The 21,031-nt window shown below is 39.4% G+C and overlaps 3 protein-coding genes across 4 annotated transcripts; 1 reads left to right on the forward strand and 2 right to left on the reverse strand.

Moving 5' to 3' along the window:
• Positions 1–78: 78 nt before the first annotated feature.
• il22ra2 (interleukin 22 receptor, alpha 2) lies at positions 79–3,170 on the reverse strand. Of its 2 annotated transcripts, none has more exons than XM_026354941.1 (6): positions 3,056–3,170; positions 2,355–2,479; positions 1,884–2,065; positions 1,546–1,688; positions 955–1,112; positions 79–516 (listed from the first exon to the last, which is right to left on the reverse strand). In XM_026354941.1, the coding sequence occupies exons 1-5, from the start codon at positions 3,110–3,112 to the stop codon at positions 963–965; spliced, it is 657 nt and encodes a 218-aa protein (XP_026210726.1). In that variant the 5' UTR covers positions 3,113–3,170; the 3' UTR covers positions 79–516; positions 955–962. The 2 variants fall into 2 exon arrangements, with proteins under 2 accessions (XP_026210726.1, XP_026210725.1); XM_026354940.1 differs by having other exon boundaries at positions 2,355–2,475; positions 3,049–3,170.
• A 2,098-nt stretch (positions 3,171–5,268) lies between these two features.
• ifngr1l (interferon gamma receptor 1-like) lies at positions 5,269–14,564 on the reverse strand. Its single transcript, XM_026354731.1, has 7 exons — positions 14,348–14,564; positions 9,168–9,294; positions 8,776–8,957; positions 8,434–8,621; positions 7,996–8,164; positions 7,773–7,885; positions 5,269–7,659 (listed from the first exon to the last, which is right to left on the reverse strand). The coding sequence occupies exons 1-7, from the start codon at positions 14,418–14,420 to the stop codon at positions 7,300–7,302; spliced, it is 1,212 nt and encodes a 403-aa protein (XP_026210516.1). The 5' UTR covers positions 14,421–14,564; the 3' UTR covers positions 5,269–7,299.
• On the forward strand, positions 14,551–20,687 carry si:ch73-52p7.1 (uncharacterized protein LOC100321084 homolog). Its single transcript, XM_026354732.1, has 3 exons — positions 14,551–14,631; positions 15,264–15,431; positions 19,066–20,687. The coding sequence occupies exon 3, from the start codon at positions 19,131–19,133 to the stop codon at positions 19,884–19,886; it is 756 nt and encodes a 251-aa protein (XP_026210517.1). The 5' UTR covers positions 14,551–14,631; positions 15,264–15,431; positions 19,066–19,130; the 3' UTR covers positions 19,887–20,687.
• Positions 20,688–21,031: the final 344 nt, after the last annotated feature.

The following is a 21,031-nucleotide window of genomic DNA, read 5'->3' on the forward strand; positions in this document are numbered from 1 at the left end:
CACTGTACTTTGTTTTAAGTTCTACATTAAACATCTTGCTGGTAGAAAAAGCACAATATGAAAAAATATATCACTCCAGTCGGTCCAGATGACGTTTATTGATACCTTTAGAAAATGCTGAACTAGATATAAGTCAATATTTATCCCAAGATCCACTCACGAGTGTAAACCACATTATTTTTCATCAGCAGATGGCGTTTGCTCAATGATTCAAATCAAAAGCTGGTATATGGACCATAAGATCTTTTTGTAAAACTTCTTTACCAAAGCTCTTCTTGAAACAGTGCAGTCACAGTGTCCCAGAGGCAGAAATCATTCAAGTAAAATGTTCTGTCAGAGTTTACCTGCACAGTCCAAACCACAAGTCAGATTCCTTCAATGCTTTCAGTAATAAAGTGCATCACTGTGATTTGGCACAGATGTTTGTGGCTGCAGCCGTCGAGGTAGCAATGGATAATTTAAACTGATTGATGATGAGTCCACGTAGTGTCGCGTTGACTGATACGTAGAGTTCATCTAGAGCAAAATAAAAAGACAACAAAGCAGATGGAGGGATTAATAAACTCCACCAGCAAATGACACTATGACCGTTGGTATCCACAGGTCTACAAATGGTGAAATGGGTAATTCGAGTCGTTGTGGAGGAACTCTCCTGCTAGGATTTCTCCTCCAGGAGTTTCATTTTCCCTCTCTATTCTCTCCAAGTACCTCAGGCGATTGTTATGTGATAACTGATACTTGACTTCTCATTTGGTAACAGAGAAGTTACCTTTCACTTCACTTAAGATGCTGTCCAACTCGTCTGTGTGTGTGTGTGACACAAACACGATGACGCACAAGAGACACATCTTCTCAGAATAAAGATGAATGAAACTTATTTTTGGACTGCAGCAGGAGTCTTTGCTTTAAGACAGTAAAACATGTATCTGTGTGTGTGTGAGGGTGTGTTCATACCTTTGTAATCAGTGTAAAGTGACACATTTCGCAGGGCTCCGATCGCTGCTCCTGGCCTGCAGGGGGATGATGGTCTGGGCTTGGAGGCAGTACTTCTTGTTGTGGTCCAGCTTAGTCAGAGACAGCTTGTGAGAACAGCAGTCCAGCTCAAACACCTCCTGAGGCGAGAGGGGAAGGAGATACCGGTTAGGAAATGTTTTATAATGGACAGTGATTTTAAGCAGAAGTGCAGTAATCATGTGTAATAAAATAAATGTCGATTTTTTATTGTCACTGCCCTTCTTCTCTATTTTTTGGTTTCTTAACTAGTATTGTTTTTGCTATTCTTCGTCTACTCTTCCTCTTCCTCTTCTTCCTCTTCTATTTCATAATAGTAGTAGTAGTTGTGCTTGCTAGTGTACACACCGAAATGTTTCATCATTTTATTAGTTCCACATGCCAACATTTTAAGGAAAGATTGAGGGTAAATTATCGATTCTTGTGAATAATAATAGTAAATTAGTCTGAGGTGAGGGGTGCAGTCCACAACATAAAGCATTAAGGGAGATGGAGGCATGCCAGAGTTATGTATGTGTGTGTGTGTGTGTGTACCTCCTCTCCACTGGTGTGTATGAGGTAGATCTTGTAGTTCAGACTGTTGTGCATCTTCTGGACGAGTGGTCGCGGAGGCTTCACACGAACCACAATCACTCCATCTGTGATGTTAAGCCGCAGCAACGGTGGGCTGACTGTTGCTGCAGAGATAAAGATCCTGCTTAGGTCCCTTTCTCTTTTTTCTTTCCCCTTTATTCACGATGATGAAGCATAAATAAATGGTTTAACCGTTTATTTATTTTGCTGTGTGTCGTCACTTCAGTTTGGGGAAGCAACAAAACAAAGAGACGATGACGAGAAGTAGCACGACCGCAGGGAGGTGTGTGAATACTCACTGTCCCAGCGTGGGCTGAATCTCGGGGAGAGCACCCAGGCCGATTTGCTGGAGGACAGAGAGGAAGCGTGCACTCTGGCGTAGTACCACTCTCTGAGGTCAGAGGTCACAGCGCTGAGGTCACAGTGATGCTTCTGGATCCCCTGACAGTGTTTGGCATCCAACCACTGAGGCTCGCCGTAACTGAGGAGACGGGTGAATAGAAACACAGAGAGGAGAGGCGTTAAAACAAAAAACACAAATACTATTAGAAGTAAAAATAAACTTTTATTAAAGTATAAGTACAAAAATAATCAAAACATAGTGAAAGTCTGAAAAGTTAGGGAGTCATGTATATTATGTCGGTAGATTGTGTAGCAGCTTGGCTTATTTGAGTTACTCTATAAAATGTGGGGTATTATTAAGACTTTGTATTATTAAGTTATTCACATAAGCAGTAAAATATAGGATGTAATGTTAAATGTAGTCTTACATCTTCCACTGGACGTGGTACCGCAGTGAGGTGCTGTTGGCGGGTGGAGTCCAGTGCAGAATGTTTTTATAGTCCACAGAGTTGAATTTCACCTGGGTGGGTGGAGCGAGCATCACTGGACCTGAAGGATCACAGCCCGGGGTTAATGCTATTATAATTACAAATGTATAAAGCAGCATAACAAGAGCACATTTATAGTATCCTAGTCATTTATTCAAGGCTAATTTCAACAAATAAAAAGACTAGAAATTATTTTCCCTGTGTCTGTCGGCTCAGAACCAAGAAGCAAGAACCAAGAACCGACCACTGTGCTGTTTCTGAAAACACAGCACTTGTTTTTCTTACATTTCCCACTCCCATTACTTTTATTAAGTCAAATTTCAACTTTGCTCCTTTGTTTTGGTTACTTAAAATCAAAGAAATCAAACCACCTTCTGCTTTATTTCTCCATATTACTGTTGTTTTCTGTTATATTGTGTCCCATAGTAACAAAGCATGACATAATATTCGCTGTAAATAGCTCAAGAGGTTCAGAAAATGTAAAAAGTTACACATACAAGTTAAAATAACACCCTGTGTCTGTCTAACTTTGGAGATTTAGGGCGATATTGGACAGAATTAAATCAGTATAACTCAATCAGACGATGTCCATGCTAATCCAAAGATTATAAAACACAAATCTATGAACGTTTACCTTGTGATGTGACACAGATGCCAATGTTTCCCAGCAGCACAGCTCCAAGCAGCAGTCGAGGCATGATGTTGATTCTGATCACAGTCGGGGCAAAACACGCACAGCAAGCCACACTGGACTGATGCTGGTGACCACAAAGCTGCTTTTAAAAAGTCTTCAACTTCCTCTTTTAAATGCCATGATGCAGGGACCACCTATCACATTTCTACGCACAATACAGACAGTAAGGCAAAGCTGCGTGGCCTGACGCAGTCGGTATACGGTTTCTCTTTTTTCCTTTTTTTTTGGCTGCAGTTCATGCGCAAACGCTTTCATGACAAAACACAGAAGATCACTTTACAAATGTTCCAGACTTATCTGTGCTGTGATATTGTATGTCACTATACAACTTCAGATTCACTATGGTGTTGTGACAGTAACAATACAGCAACAATAAAAAGAAAAAGGCCTTGGATTCAAGCAGGTGAATGAGCCTGTGTGAGATAGAATATATAGATATATAGATAAATAGATTGAATTAAAGGCAATTAAAACCGATAAAAATGAAAACTGGGGATAACGACAGGGACTATTCACTGCTCCACACAGTGTTTCTTAAACCTGTCAGCTCCCTGTGAAACGTGTGTAGTTTAGTTTCATTAAGTTGGCATCAGCTACAAAATGAAAAGTAATTACAAATGGTCGAAATAACTAGATCTACTACTAAACTTTTTTTTTTATTATTATTTCTGTCAAACTACATTTACATCAACCCTGAAGATCATCTAATGCTTACAGAGCATCACTCATTTTCTTTTCTGAACACTTGGTTCACAGTCGCCACTTTAATATGTGTTCATTAACTGAATCATTGAGACTTATAAAAAGAAGAAAAGCACAAATAAGCAAAATAAATTACTTTCAGAGCCCTGGGACTTTTGTGAGTGCCTATTCAATCTGACAGCTCTTTATGCTCTGAAGGTTGGTTGACACAGTTACCGGTATTTCTTACTGGAACAGTGATAACCATCTGCCATGTAAACACTTTACTGGAAACATCTACAGTGTGCAGGAAATTGGTTATATAATTAAATGTTCTTCTCAACAATGGAGCAACAATTAGCAGGTAGAGAATGTGGGGCGACATCCTGTCTACTTCTTTTCTCACACTGCATGTTAACACTTTGTGCACATTAAAAGTCATATTTTACATCACTGTAGCTGGAGTGCACCTTCTCAGGCACGCAGTATGTAACTTTCTAAACTTTAACATGTCAGTTTGTCTGTTTTATCATGTCTATGTTCATTCATTACAACCCCACACTATGCAGTTAGAAAAACAATTTCATGTTGTAGTTTTGTGACTCTGAGACAAAAAGACCTGCACCACACTATGCAAATAGTGAACAGCGAGTCGATATGCTACTTGCACCCTAGTTGTGTTTCTTCTGCAGTTCAGGCTGTGCAGTAGCTCTTAACTAAACTTAACTGAGCAGACAAATATTTTAAAGCTCAGGTGGCTTAAAGGAGAATTTCTTAACATACAAATAAAACCTTCAGTTTCTAAAAGCAAAAGATATATTTTAGTATTAATATTAAACATCAAGATCCACCAGATCAACAATACGAAAAATTATTTTAAAAATATTCTTCAAACTGAATAATAAAATAAGATAAATTCATATTTCAGCATGTTGAATGTTGAGGTGATGCTGAGGTGATGTTTAGGTGGGCTGCTCTTCTACGTGCAAACCAGATGTCAAGAATCAGTTGAGGATACACATCTAATAGTGAAGTCTGTTATCGACTGTTACCGTAAAGCAGTAAGATTTACCTACTCCCACACACACACACACAGCAAAGAGGAAGGAAACATAACAGACATGTATACAAAGACACACACACACACACACAAACACAACACACATAAAATAGGTCTCCCTTCCCACTCAGATGACAGGTTTCGGAGGAAGGAACATGAATTGCTCAAATGTCATGTGCACTTCTTCCTCAACACAGCAATGCTACATGACAAATCTAGCGTAGTGATTTAAATAGTAGGTCGGTCCCAGCATTTAGTTGGCTGCAGAAATACCAACTTCTCTTCCTTAATTGGTAATATTCACATACTGCAATTTAGAGAACATGACAAAATTTGGGGCAGTCATATTTAGGACACAGACTGTTGCACATTACCTTTAGTCAGAAGTTATCATGTCTATTGCTTTTTTAAAAATAGGGAAAGGCAGAAATGACAAGTCAGTCTGCTGTACTGAATGATGTAATGTAAAAAATATACAACAAAAGAAATCAAATATTTTACATACACACAAGAAATGGAGGCACATCAATAACCAGATCGATACAGAGACATGGAAAATGACTACTAAGTCGCTGAAATCAAACTAGACAATCTAGTATCTGAGTTTAATTAATTCAAGAATCATCTAGATTTAACAACATCTACATGGATTGGTAATCGGATTGGTCTTTTCTCCTCTTCAAAAGGTTGGATTGTAAAACCTTGCACAAAAAAAAAAGAACAAAAAGTGCAAACAGCACCAGTTCTCCTATTACATAATAAAAAAAAACAGGGTATAAACATGTTGTAGCATTATAAACACAGCACGGTGCAAATGTTTTGGGCCCTCAAGATGTTTCTCCATCAAAATAAGGGAGAAAGTCAATCGCTCACTTACTCAACCTGCAGGAAAATGACCCCAAATATAAAGCCGGATAGTTTGAACTACCTTGTTGTTTTACTCTTGGCACTGGTTTTGAAAGAAGAATGAAATTAATCCTCTCCACTTGACCTTTGGTGACTAAAACGTTTGCACAGTGCTGCACGTCGCATCAACTTAACATCTATTATCAGATATATTCAGACACTGAACACAAAAAAAGTTCAATTTAACAAAAACACAAGTCACAAAACAAATTTGTAACACAAACTATTCCACTTCATCCTTGAAACTCATTTGATGAGAAAATCGCTTAACCGCAGCTCATAAACTGCATTTCAAACATCCAACAAAACATTGAAATTAAGTTGTTCTGGTCATTTAAATTTAAGGTTATTTAGAAAAGCATCGTATTACTGAGCTTAAAGATGTTTAAATGTTTGCACAGTTCACTGTAATATTAAGGTGCTGCTAGCCTTTTTACAAATTATAATGTCTGAATTAGATACAAACACTGCAGTGCAAATATGCAACAGAGCAATAATAAGATACCGTCCACAGTGAGTGCAGTATTTTGACTACCCTGCTCAGTTAGTAAGGCTTGCATGTGTGTAAGTACATGAGTACAGCTGTTACTGTGTGATTGATGAAAAGAATATAGTACAGTTTGTTTTACTTCAGTTACTTATGAGTTACTTTGCAGCGAAGGCCTAAATGTTGAGTGAGACTTAGTCGATGAAATCACCAAGCTATCACACCGAAATACATCCACAACACATTTTTAATTCAACACACTCACTAAGCTGCAGCGTATTTACATGCTTTTTACCATCCACTGATCATCATTAAAGCCTGTTTAGCCTTTTCCCTTTCCCACATCACCACTTCACTTCCTCCTCATAATGAAATGCCTGCAATTTACAGAGTTTCGACTCCATATGCTATTTAATTAATAAAGTGAATGACTGAAATTAATATTGATTAATATACGCCTCATTCACATAGGCACATAATGCTAAAGTGCTTCATAGTTTGGGTCACGTGACCGAGACGAAAACGAATGATCAAACTGGCACAGTTCAAATATAATATTGCAGGCGTTGTTTGGTGGGAACATAAATAAATAAACAAATCTACACTTCTATACCTGAAAACATGAAGGAGCCCACGACCACAAACTCAAGTTAAAAGCTCTGAAATGTAACCTGCGGTGTTCTGATGACCAGTTAGCGTTTTAACAGGTAATGAGATCTGAAAAGAATGGTGAGTAACCGACTTCCAGATTTGCTGAAGATACCTTTTATTAATGCACGCTTTCTTATTAGTGACACCGCTCGACACCGTATCCTGGAACTCATTATAAAACCTACCTAGATCTCACTGTCTTGCTTTTTCTTTATAATTCTATTTATTAAATAAAGGCTGACTGCTTTGACATAATAATGTAACTGGTGCACTAGCAAGAAGAAACTTCTTTGTTCACTCTTCAGTGTTATATTTGATAACTGAAGAGTCAGAGAGACAGTGCCCCCATTTGATCTAATGTCAAACATTCAATATAGCACAGTATTCAGTAACCCCAGGTTCACCTTTAGCCGCGGTAGCCCTCAACGCGGTCGTCAGGCCCTAAGGACTGAATAACCGGGTTACGTCCCTCGTAACCAGACGATACCTCATGGGAGTCCTGTGCATCGTCTTCTTCCATGTCCACGCCTGCCATGTACCCAGATCCTTCATTATTTTGTTGCCCTCTATCGATTTCATCCTCATCGATTATCTCAATGGGCGGACGGCTGTCATATGGATCGGGTGAAACCGTCGTGAATTGGATTTCATCCACATCTTCCTTTTTACTTTCTTGAACCAGAGGTTGTGTAGGTGTAGTAGCCTCCACCTCTCTAATGTCATCTTTATCTAGTCTCAAGGGTTGATGAGTATTCGGTAAGGGCTTCTAGACACAATCAGAAATGGTCAGGTTAGTGTTGACATTTAAAAAACAAACAAACATAGAAACAGAATCACTTCCAACTAAATGATGAAATAAAATAGTTTGTAGGAACATACGACGAGAAATGGGAACTGCGATGAGGGTTTGATCAACTTCAAATACACCATGAGGAGGACAAAGGCAACTGTGACTCCGACTGCGGTCAGGCTGAGGGCGATGTAGAGTTTAGCTGGATGAAAAACAAAACAGCTACAATCAAGAGAAGAAGAAAAATGTCGTAGCTCGACGACGGTTTATTTTTTTTTAATCGTATAGGAGAAAAATGTAATTTCACTCAACTGTAAGACAGTGTCATATCTGTAAACGGTGGGGTGCAGTACGACTTTGTGGATACAACTCTTATTTTATTCAGGTCTCCTGTGATTGTCAGACAGTGATTTTCCTGCTTGGCGTCCACCGGAAGCGTCTGCTGACACACGCTCTCCTCACAGATGAAACCGTGTGATTTCTGCAGGCACAATAACAAAGAGTGAAGGTCCCGTAAAACATCACGTTGACACAAACGAGTATTTTATATACACGTTGCACAACAGGTGATAAACAGAGATCATGGGGTAAGTTGTGCTGCTAATAATACTTAATAAATTAACAGTTAACTTTCCTGCTTCTGCCTCTTCTAAACAAACAAACAATGTGTGATTATGCCATAAATGCATGGGAGGAAGTGTTTTAACAATCTTTAGAGGGTATATAAGGAGGAACTGGGCTCCCTCTGACCTCATCCATGGTCACAATGTATTCAAACGCAGGTATATTTCCAATCTGCGGTGAATGATTATTTCTTTTCTGCTTCTTGCCCGTTACATGTGAATTCTTGTAGTACAACAGCCATGGATGCATGAAGCGAAACAGGATCTTTGCATCCCGTTGGGCAGTGACGTTCACCGGTGGGAGGTCGAGAGAACCTGGAAACCAATAAAAACATGAAATGAACTGTTGAATCTGATTTTCATGCTGAGACTGAAACATACTGAGATGATGACATTTCACAGCCTGAGTAACTTGGAACCAAAAAAGCAGTTTTTCCCCACAGTATTGAATGCTAACATCGCTACTTACATTTCTGTTTAGCAAGAGAGTCCTTGAAATAGCTGAACTCGATTCCTTCAGAAGGGACGCCTTCAGATTCGTTGTCACCGATCACAGCAGTTACTTGAAGAAAATAGTCGTTGTTTGAATCAGAGAGAAACGACACATCAGCTTGTCGAGCGGGTGGGTATACCGTCAGGTTTTTAGGAGAACTGGAGAAACAAATAAGACAATGATGAACAAATAACCCTAAGACTTGAGCTTTCAGACTTTAAACATAACAAGAAGCCTCATGGTGTAGGACAGATCTATAACTATTGAATCTTAGTTAACTATATAAATGTTTCAAAATCTGTTTAAAATCCATTGTTAAATTAAAGATTTTGAAAATGTCCATGTAACACATAAAAAAACAAACACACCCATTCAATTCCTGTGTTGAGCCGATATCAACTCTGAATTTAAGTCCTGGCAAGAATTGGCCATAACTCCACTTTAGGACGTTGTGCAGGTTGTGACACTCCAGGGTCACGTTTGTTGGTGGCTCCACTGTGGAGACAAAAGGCAAAACGTCAGTTCAGACCAAACCAAAACCATGCATTTAATGTTTCCATCATACCCATAGTAGTAATGGATGCAATCTGTCTGTGCAGGATATATACAACACACTATAAGTCGTTTTTTTTAGTTTGGGTATTTCAGTATCACACACTGGTCACTAGAGGGCACTGCATGAAAACTGTTGCACAGTAACCTTGTAGTGAACCCCTTGTAGCGTGTCTACGTGTTATCCCACACACCTACACACACACACAGTAGCCGTAAACTGTACAACACACCATGAGCCACAGAGCTGTGGAGATACACAGACTAAGTTGACTTAGCGCTGACACATCTATTTCTGTAAACTGAGTGATAATATTCACATAAATGACCCAAATACAGAAAAAGGACACAGCTTAATGGATTGTACATACTTCCTTAAATCTGATGAAGTAGCAAAAGTGGAGCACAAAACATTATTTATTTCTCCTTTTATGTAACTGATCCTCACTTATGACTAACAGGTTTCACTGTTCATTTAATTTCATCTGGTAATGATTTTAACAGCAGTGCTTACATGCTTGCACAAGCCTGACATGTTACCTCTCTCACAGGAAGCAGGCGCGTTTCAGAGCATTGCAGTTATTGTGCAAACACACACACATACACACACACACGCGTGCGCGCATGCGAGTGCACCAGTGTTTCCTCCATTTGCTTTTTTGTTCAGTTCAATCAGTTGAACAAAGCATCAAGTATGAATCTTCAATGCAGGATGAAACAAATGACCTCATGTGACACTTTAAAGTTAACATGAAAATGCTTTTCTCTCATGTGTTACTCAATCCAGATTCAAATTTATGAGCCACCTATGTTATCATGCAGATAAAGGGGGAAAAAATAGTCTACATTTTAGTTTCATTTCCTTTGTGAACCTAACACGCATGCACGTGATTAACACCCACATACACACACAGGCGCAAAAACACACCAAGCGGTGGGAACAGCGAAAGAGAAATCACAGATGACAGCACGTGTACTGTAAAAGAAGTGACAACCGCAACAGTAAAGTTGGTCTTTGAGGGCTGACACCACAAGACGAGTCCTGAGGCAGACTCGCACACTTACCCACGCGATTTAACAATTTACTTTAGTTCTGGAAAGTGTGAAACATCTCGTTTGAAGACTAAAGTAAAGTAAAATCACAGGCTGTGTCACAGCATCACCTCATGAAGACAGAAGCAACAGTGGCGCAGAAGGTTGGCAGATTTGTGCCTACAAAGCAAAAACACGAGTAGAAGCAGGAAGAGAAAGCAGCTGCTATCAGACTTTAAAAGGAGCACAGCAGTGATGTGTGCAACGCTTCCCATCATAAAACTAATGAAGCAGAAAACACTTTCAAAATTAGTTCATAAAGAAAAACTGCACCTCAGAGAAACGTATTTGTCACAGAAAGAGAAGGATGTGAAACACTTAAAATACACAATGTGCTCGCAGCTCATGTGATAACCATCGTCACCGACAGTCACTTTACTCCAAGCAAAGGTCCGTGAGAAAGACACAAACTGGTGGAGTTGATAAGAAGATGGAGTTATGAAATGTTTTCCTATTTATGCTTCCACAAAAATAGTGAATTTGAATAAAAACACCTTGACGGAAATACTGTAGCCGCAGACATACAGCACTTTAAAAAATGTGGCTTCCTGTATCCTGTATCTCGCTCAGGTTCAAAGCCCGTACTCATGCCTACAAACTGGTGGTCAACTCAACAGCACCTGCCTACCTGAACTCCCTCACCGGGGTTTTTTTTAACCCTACCGCCCTCTGCGCTCTGCAAAAGATCTGAGCTAAGCTCTTCAGCTTGATGTCGCACGATGGCAGAGCGAGCCTCAAACCTCAGCACCAAAACCTGCTGAAAACACAACACTCAACTCACTCAGTCTGCAACTTCTAATGCACCTAAACCCTTAATATAAATGTAAATGTAAAAACAGCTGGATAGTCCTGGATGTAACTGGTGCTCCATCCATGATCTATCTGCTGAGACCAAACCAATACATTAGTTTATAGCTAGAGGTTTTCAACAACATGCAATTTCATACAGAACGCCAGTTGGTGGGATATGGCTCAGAATGACTCATTATCATCATGTCTCCTGTCCCAGTAATATTTAAAACACCTAATAATGATATAATTAAATATAGAATGACATAAATTAACTACATTATTTATCTAAATCGATAGTTAATAATTAATTGTGTATGTTTTTCTAATATCACTGCTGACACTGACCAGAAAACTTTTAATTTAAAATTAAACAGAATTGATTATTCAAGATCTTTAAGACATATTTTTAACTATTTTCTTCTACATAGCACTTTTCATTTAATGAAATTCTCAAATGTTAATTGTCTGAACAGAGGCAGTAACAACACGAGGTCTAGATTTTAATTTAAAACCGGATCTATCAGCTAATTGCTCAGAAAACGTTTTTAATGCAAACTGCCTTTTTCTAAAGCCCAAGATGTTTTTATATTGTGGTCAGTTAACCGTGTAAATGTGTGTCATCCTCAGTAAGCTCAATTCTTTTGGGTCAAACTATAACACAAGCTTGAATCTTGCTAAATTGTTCTAATCCTACTTTACATACGGACCAACAGTGCAATAATAAAACTAAAAACACAGTTTCTCATTAGTTAATCAGTCCCTTAATCATGTCAGCTCTACTTTGGACACATTTCATACTTAAACTATCAAGTTATCAGTGATTTTTTTCCCCCGGTTAACTTATTGACGCAACAAGCACTACAGATATCTATTAGATGACACGGGATGGGAAATTTTTAAAAAGGTATAAATGAAAGCAAACTCAAAAGTAATGTGACAGTTTTCTAGGAAAGTCCCTTCAGTTCTACATGTAGTGTTAACCTATTGTATATGATGACTCACAGTTGTGTACAGAGCATTAGAAGAAAGAGAAACATTGAACTGTCTCAGTGCTTCAGTCTCCACCCGATCAACACGCTAACCATTAATATGCACATGGACGCAGATACAATCACACACCACCACATTACACAGAATCACATCTGAGTGTGACAGGATGTCGTCGAACTCGCTTGCAAACTCTTTCTTATTGTTCACCATGGAGCTCCACCAGTCATCTGCGCAGGAAAACTTAGCATCAGATCAAGCATTAACCACATCATCATTTCTCGCAAGCTAAGGGAAACACACAGCGGGCTGTAATTCATCTGAACTGATCAATGATTTACACTGTTTGACCCTGTAAATTACGTCATGAACGTAACTTCATTAGACTTAATACCACTGTCTGGGTTCGCTTTATTTATTTTAGGTTGGTCTGTAAAACATTAGAAGCTTTTTGAATTATAAGTAGATGTATACAGATAGCAGCTTAAAATTAACACCTTAACGGTTTTTGCATGTCTGTGCAAGTTTGTATGTTTTAGAAATACACATTTCAAATATGTATTGTTATTAATGTGGACATTTTCCTCAGTAACATATCCAGCAGACTCATGATATCAGTGGTTTAGAAAACATCAATACCACTAATGACTGTAAAACACTTCTAAAAATGTTTAGTCACTTTATCCAGAACACAGGTAACACAGGTAGGTCTGACAGCAACTAAACATAAAGACTGTGTTAGTAACAGCAACAAATAATAAAAAAAAAAGCTTACAATTCTTTTCAGGGGCTATTTCTAAACAAGGATTTCAGTTCTGCTCACAGATTTCACTTCATGTGAGCAGAGAAAGCACAAGAAAAGCAGAAATAGCCACAAGTGAGAAGCAGGAATAATAGAATTGAATTAGTACAGAGGATCGATGCACATCTGCTTTAAGACTCCTTGAATGGTAACGGTCTATTTAACAAAAATGGCAGCGATTTATGTGTCCACAACTACATTAGTGATGACGTAAGGCAAAAGGGCAGCAGGGTCTGAATTTATCAGTGTTGTCTGGACATTGTCTTGGCTGCAGCACAACGCCCCGGTCTGTGAATTCTGTTATCTGCTTCTCACCCTGGAAAATCTGTCATCTGTCATCCACCCACCACCTCCTGGGTCCTTCCTACATGTCTTATCAACATAATGTCAGATTTCAAATAAACCAAACACCACAGATTCGCGAACTGTTCCTCATTCTCAGAAACGACTATCAACACACGGTGTACGTGCAACATAAACACAGGATGCATGTTCATGTTGCAGGTTTTGCAGAATATTTGATTTCAGCATTAATGTGCTTTTGTTCTGTTTGTTTGTTTGTTTGTTTGTTTGGTAGTTTTCCTTAGTGCAATTACATCAGTCTTATGCATTGTGATTAACACACTTGTGACAGTACGACCCTATTGAATAACTGGAGGAATTAGCAGAAATACCTTGCACAACCCAAAGGTTGTTGGGTAATACTGAAAACTACAAAGAGGAAATGTGCCGGCTCAGACACATTGTGCATGAGCTGTGGGCACCGAAGTAGACAGATACATGGAGGGATCCTTCATGAACAATACAGTACTCTGCAAAAGCAAACAGCTGAAGTAACAACTGTGGTGATAAACAAGCACAATAAGAGCTCATTTATAAAAATACAACATAAAAATGAGAAATTATAAACAAATAAGTGAGTAAATACTACTGTAAGATAACAAGGTGCAGAGATTAAACATGAATACTAGTGCATGATGTTGGTAAAGTACTAGTGGCCTCAGATTAAATCTAGTACTACACCAAGTATTATTTAAACTCCCAGTACGCAGCTGAGGGAACATTCATCCGGATCTTTTGTTTGCATGTTGCAGGAAATATCCCCACTCCTGGATCAGACAGGAAGACACCGTCGCAGCTTTAGCCGGAATTCACGGAGTGTTCCTGGGGATGAGGAGGCCGCAGCCCCCGCCTCAGGTCGCACCGTGGATCCGTCTGGTAGTCGTCAAAGTATCGGTGTATTTAATAATGTATTGTTTGAAGTTACCGACGATCCGGAGCTGGGACTAAACAGGGTTTATTGCGCACAAAGCAGCTACTCACCCGAGGCCCACACGGCTTGAAACAAGACCACAATGTGGAGCAGGGGAAGCGATCCGACGTGAGTCCGGTCCATGATGACGGTGCGAGCCGATGTTCCCGTGAAGCTCGTCGTGGGTTCGAGTCTTTAATGAATCTACAAGCTCGACTGATTCATGTCCACAGTGTGGACACACGACAGACAGACAGACAGACTCACAACAACACGGCGACTCCCAGACGCTGCAGGTCCTGGTCTGGACGCTCCTCACAGAGGCGTCATCCACCGTGCTGCCTTCAGGGATCCCGTAAATTCAATACACAGCTCAGACGCCCATTGTTTCATTTGAGCTAAGATCATACAGTGCACAACATCTAAAAAGGGAAAAGCAACTATTTTGACTAATTATTCAATTAATTTAAATGGTGAAATAGTGAAACTGATATTTGTTGTTGGATGATTCACCCATATTAAAAGCACTGAATTAATTTTATTAGACTTGATTGCTAATCAAGGTGGAGCTTATAAGATAAATCTGCCAATGTATCATTAGCAAGTGGACAGTAGTGGTAAAGCATTACTAAAGCATTATAAACACTACCTAGAGGTGTCATTGTGTTAGAAATACAGTGTTTTATTATATTATATTATTAGTTTGCGTCATTCACTCACGCTGGAGTTCAAATGTCCCACAGCATTTGAATGCAGAAAATCTGTGGTGGAAATTACCCTTTTGTTCACAAACATTTGGCAAAAAACACTTTATTATCCTGTTAACAAAGACATTTATTGTTAATATCCGTAAGCAATAGCATAACTCTACAGGAGTATCTATTAAAATACAATTAAAATATATAAATAATACCAAAATACTGTGACAAAACAAACTACAACCATCACTAAAGTAATGAAGTATCATTGGGATCATCTCTGCTTCAGGTCTTTTCTAATTAGAACAAATACTTGGAGCTGAACACATGAACTTGATGGGACTTCCAGCCTCCTCGGTGGGATACTTCCCCCATCTTGACGTCAGCTGTGTGTGTGATTTTTTTGCTCCCATCTCAGCCTCAAACTGACGCATTCACAATTCAGCAGCGACCTGAGGTGAGTTACACCCCAGAAAATGGGGAAACCTACTTTATCTTTATCTTTATCTTTATGAATGATGAGCAGCGAGTGGAGTTTAGTGGAAACTGATATAGAGGGTGTGTTTGTGTCCAGCAGTAAATTCCTATAGCTTGTCAGAGGAGCAGGGAGGGAAGCCCGTAGCTGTAGGCTTAATACTGCGACTGCATTACATAGCCTATGCATTCCTGTCTGTGTTATGTAATGGAAACTTTCTGCCATCTATTTAGACTGTAAAATGTGTTAGTGCAGCTGCTTGTGATGTTGGATTCACAATTGTCAGACACTTTCTTTCACTGTTGGATGTTACTTGTTGTTCATCTGTGTCTTGCTGGGGTTGAATTTAAGGCAAACCTCACCCTGACCCACAAAAATGACTCTCTGGTCATATTTACGATTTGAGTCACGTCAGGTCCAAGTAAGTGAGTCACAGCCCTAAGCTTTAACACAGAAAAGAAGAATATGTTCCCGTTTTTGTTGGACTGTGACTCATTTTGCTCCTCTTTACAGCAAAAGTGACGTGAACTGTGTGATATGTGAGACTCTGATACTCTTTCAGTTTGTCCTCTGCACATTTCCATCAAGCCTGAATGTGTAAATTAATACTTGATCTGTTAACACAATGGTATCTGTACTGTACGTGGGTTTTAACACTGCTTCTCATTGTCTTCGTATTAGTATTAGATGACAGTCTGACTAATACTGCTATTGTAGGTGGTGAAGCCTCAGTAGAAACCTTGTTGTAGTTTGGATTCATTTGTTATTTCTGTTTTGCTTCATGTCTAACTCCTCATAGCACCTGCAGTCCAAGGACAGCTTCACTTACCGTAAGCAGGCAATAATTAAAGTATATTTAAAGCATATTTTCCCTAAAGTTTAACATTTTATTGATGAGAACATCAATACCTTTCTCTGTTGAGTCTGGAGTTCGGGGGAAACAAAGCTGCTTTTTTACTGAGCTGTGAACTGGATTTTTTCCTGGCTAGCACCAGTGACTTCCTGAATTCTTGGCAAAAACCACCAGTTGTCATTTCTTTACCTGGGCTGTTCATTTAAATACCACATGCTTTTACAGGTGCTGTTAGAGCAGCTGCTAAAACAACCACAGGTCTCTCAGATTAAAAACTAAATACATCAAGTAGTTTGGCTTTACTTTCTAATATGACACAGAAGTTTTCCATATTCTGAAGCACATGACGGGAAGGAATGACACATGGATATGCTCGTAAAAAACAACGTGGACCTGTCATAACTGCTAGAGCCACAAGAGGACGTTGTCACTTCAGTGTTGTAAAGGCATAATTCACCAAATATTTTTACTTTTACCTACTTTCCTTTATGCTTATATTGATTGAACAGTCAGGATTCAGCTGATTGCAGTGGTCTCAAACTGCTCTTTCTGCATAATCCAATTTTCTTCGGTTCAGTTGGAGAAAACATAAATTCCAACTTTACGGGGGAAAAAGGGCAAACAGGATGTTAAATTCACTGTAGATGATAATTCACCTCTGTTTAATGTCACTCAAGGCCAAAAGAAGAATGTGGTGGTCAAGTCTGTCCAGGCTTCAAAATGAGGCAGAAAGTTCCTGGTCAGCGATGGTTTGCTTTGCCAAACCAGAAAACCTACCCAGACCTTTCAAAAAGCAAAGCGTTCAAACCAGTATTTTCCCTGGAATCACAAAGAACTCTCCCCAGTTATAATTTTCTAAATGTCTGTGTGTGTGTGTGTGTGTGTGTGTGTGTGTGTGTGTGTGTGTGTGTGTGTGTGTGTGAGTTTACGTATGTGAAATTCAATGTGGTCTTCTAGTGCCAAACATTGTATTCCTGTAACCTCTGTAACTGAAGAGCAGGAAGAGCACACCCAACACAGTCTGTGTGGGTGTGGGGGTGTGCATGTGTGAGACAAAGCGCTGATCTAAACCAGCTGTCACTAAGTCCACATCCCCTCTCTTCACATCTTTGGGGAAAAAAATACACAAGGAAATAATGTCTGAGCATTTTACTCCAGTTTCCAATAAGGAGAAAGTTCTGTATGGAAGCTGACGAGAACCGCAGGAGACTGGGATTTATTTACATGACCTGAACAGTTTGTTTTCATGTTAACAGTTGCTCAGTTAAGTCATGCTGGATTTGAACTGTAGCCACAGAAATGTCAAAATTGTTGTCCACTAGGCTAATTGTACAAAAGTACAAGCCACAGCTTTAAATCTGACAACACGTCTTGACCGGGGTTAATCAAAAGGTGACGTTATAAATCATTAACTGAAGTGGAAGCAGTTCAGAAAGGGTGGCCGAGTACAGACTAAAACGTTTTTATGATTGTTCTTTATACTTAAAATGGGTTGTTTGTGGCCTCACATGCAATAAGTGATCAGAAACATAACTCCAAATGAGACATAATGTTTCTCCAGAACTGCTCAATGTTTAAATAAGCAACTCTAGGACAACAGGTTTGACTTATTTGTACTAATAGGCTATTGCTATGTTTACAACTTGTGTCAAAAGTGCAAAATTAAGAGTGATTAATTAATATGGAGGCAGAATTTAAACATCGAAGCTGGTTTAGATGTATCTGTACTCATACTGACTGACTGAAATTCAGTCAAGCTTCAGTAGTTCACCATCAACGCCCATTATTTTTGGGAAACCCCATAATCGCCTCGTGCACACCTTGTACACGCCTTTATAGAGCTGCAGGCTGGGCTGAAAAAGATCTGTTTATAATTTTATCATGGACAAATTTGAAGAAAGAAAATGTAAGTGAAAACAGCAAATACCAATCTGAGTCTGTCAGTGTTCAAACAGGCAACTGCAAAAACAAACTGTTTCCAAAAGAAACGTGTCCTGTCAAACATGTTTTCATTTAAGGACTTGTCAAACACATGAGGTGAATATTTTAAGTTGTGGCTGGTTATTTAAAAAAATACAATTACTGATGTGAGTCTTTTAGTTTTTACTTGATATATCTACGTATAATAATAAATGATTTTGTGTAATTTATATTTACCTATTTTTATTCTATGAGCCTGTGTTTTAGTGTGAGAGTGAGGGCTTGTTTTATGCGTGGATCTACGTGTGGGAATTAGGTCACCATGCCTGATTGATAGTCTCAGGAGCCCACATTGGTCCCATCTCCACCTTTTAAATGACCAGTTCCCAACAGTCTAGTTGGCAGCTTTGACAGCAGCACTATGTTCTGTCCTGAGTCTCCAAACTGTTTTTGTGCATTTATTATGTGTTAGTAGTGTATTATTGCTTAGTTGGCACCTTTTGAGAAGCCTTGGTTTTCATTACATTACTTCATTTTGGTTGTAGTAAATAATATTGAACACCCTTCATTTTGCAGAACAAAAATCAGTTTTGCTGATAATATATTTGCAATTAAACTAATCTACTTTGTTGGACTTTTACTTGTAACATAACATAGTACAAGTATTTTATATATTTATCTATATTGTGAATTAACTGTTTATACTAAAATGTTTGAGTAATTCTTCACGACTAGATGCTTTTGCACACCCTTCATGTACAGAAACTGGTAATAAGTGACTGTTTTTGTTTTTTTTAATGCACCTTTTATTGTTTGATATATTTTCTGTAATTGCTTCTGCAGGTACAAGCTCACATCCACAGATGGACACCAGTCACCATGTTGCCTGAGACTCTCCTCCAGCAGTGATGCCTGCTTCTCTCTTCTTTTTGCTGCTGTTTGTATCAGTGGCTCTGCAGCGCTCTGATCTGCGCCTGGCTTATGTGACCCACAACAACTTTTTCTACTACTCCTGCAGCCAGGTTCCACAGCCCTGCAGTGTTGCATCACTCACAGACTGCAGATGCATCCTGCTGTCTCCTGTTTTCCGCATGAGACGTTTGACGGTTTGGTTCACGTCACCGTTACGCATGGCGCCTCTGCTCAACAACTCAGAGGTGAGGCACCTCACCTTGGTCCACTGTGGTGCTGAAGAGTCATCGTCTTCTTCTCTGGAGGGATACTTCGCTGTGCAGCACCTCGAGAGGCTGACAGTGGTAAACCTGCAGCAGAGGCCGGTTCACTACTGTCCGGATGTAAACAGAGCCAAGAACACAGACTCGAACATGGACCCAGACAGAGATAATGGTGCTTACCTAGATACTAATAGATATAACAGAGACAGAGACGCAAACCTGGACCTGGCTACAGACACGAAAAGAGATTCCTTGGTTGCATCCTCGCCCCAGGTCCAAGACATCTTCCTGGGCAGGGAGCTGGGAGCAGCATATCACGAACAAGCTCGACTGGGAATCATCCACTGCTCCGTGCTGCAGTGGGGAGCTGTGGTCAAAGCCTACACCGTCCAGACACACATAGACAGTGATGGTGAGCTGCCCTTCCCTGACCTCCACCTGCCAAAATTACCAGAGGCATCTGTCATATATGTCAGCTTCGTTTACTGATAAGTTATTTTTGAGGAGTTGAGGAAGGAACAAGTGGAAAACGCGCCAGTGTTCATGACGTGCAAGATGTTTCTAACAGTGAACACAGCGAAACTATTTTGTTTACATTTTGCCTGTTTTAAAAGTCTCATGGTGAAATTGTCTGACTGGAAACTGAGCATGCTTGGAGGATTTCCTGATGTTTACGTTGACAACTCTTTCAGTGTCTTGTCCTAATATTTCTAAGTGGCCACAGCTGTTTATCAGCCTGTTAGAGCAAAGTACGTCCACTAAAAAGACACTCTGAGGCTCCGTGATCATACTGAATCGATGATGCAACAGTTAATTAATAGATACATGGATAAATAAAATATTAATTTGACATGTGTCCACAATACTGCAAAAACAGAGATTAATCAACAAACAATAGATAATAAATAATTATATATTCCATCATAGTGGCACCTGAAAGTAAAAAGTGAACTGCATGTTTGAAAACGGAGCCACAAGATGGCAGCAGATACCTCTGGGTCAAAAAGGCAGACGAACAAGTAGAGCAAAGACTGAGCTGCCTCAGAGCAAAATGTTGCTTCTTCTATTATTTAAAAATATAAATAAGTTGTTTAAACGCTTTAAAAATCCAGCAAACCTTTACATTCAATAGTCTATGTGTCACGACGCACCTCTGCACTTTAAAAGTTTATGAGGAATGTTATGTTTATAATAGAGGGGCATTGCTAAGAGTTAATAAATTGTAAAAAAGTGTGAGATATTTATTTCTTAATGATAATAAACCAACAGTGTCATTGCATTAACAATAAGTAAATAAATAAAAATAAACTATCTGCTTATTATCCGTGTTTCACGTCATTTTCTTTAACAATTAATAACAGTAAAGCACACTGACCATGACCATGCATGCTGAGACTAACATCACTAATAAACACTGGATAAGTAGTTCCAGTGGAACATGTGGAGGACATTTATTTGACATCAGCCGCATTTGTCAGATATTTTGCAGACGTGATTTTGATGTTGCGTGTGTGTTGAATGTGCGCTGACACCTGCTGAAGAGCTGCTTATTTGCATGAGAAACGCGCAGTTGAATGCGGGCTGATGCCGCCTGTTGATCCCGCACCTGAGAGGTCAGCACCGCCCGACAACCA

This window comes from Anabas testudineus, chromosome 15 (genome assembly GCF_900324465.2).
Source record: "Anabas testudineus chromosome 15, fAnaTes1.2, whole genome shotgun sequence".
Taxonomy (NCBI): Eukaryota; Metazoa; Chordata; class Actinopteri; order Anabantiformes; family Anabantidae; genus Anabas; species Anabas testudineus.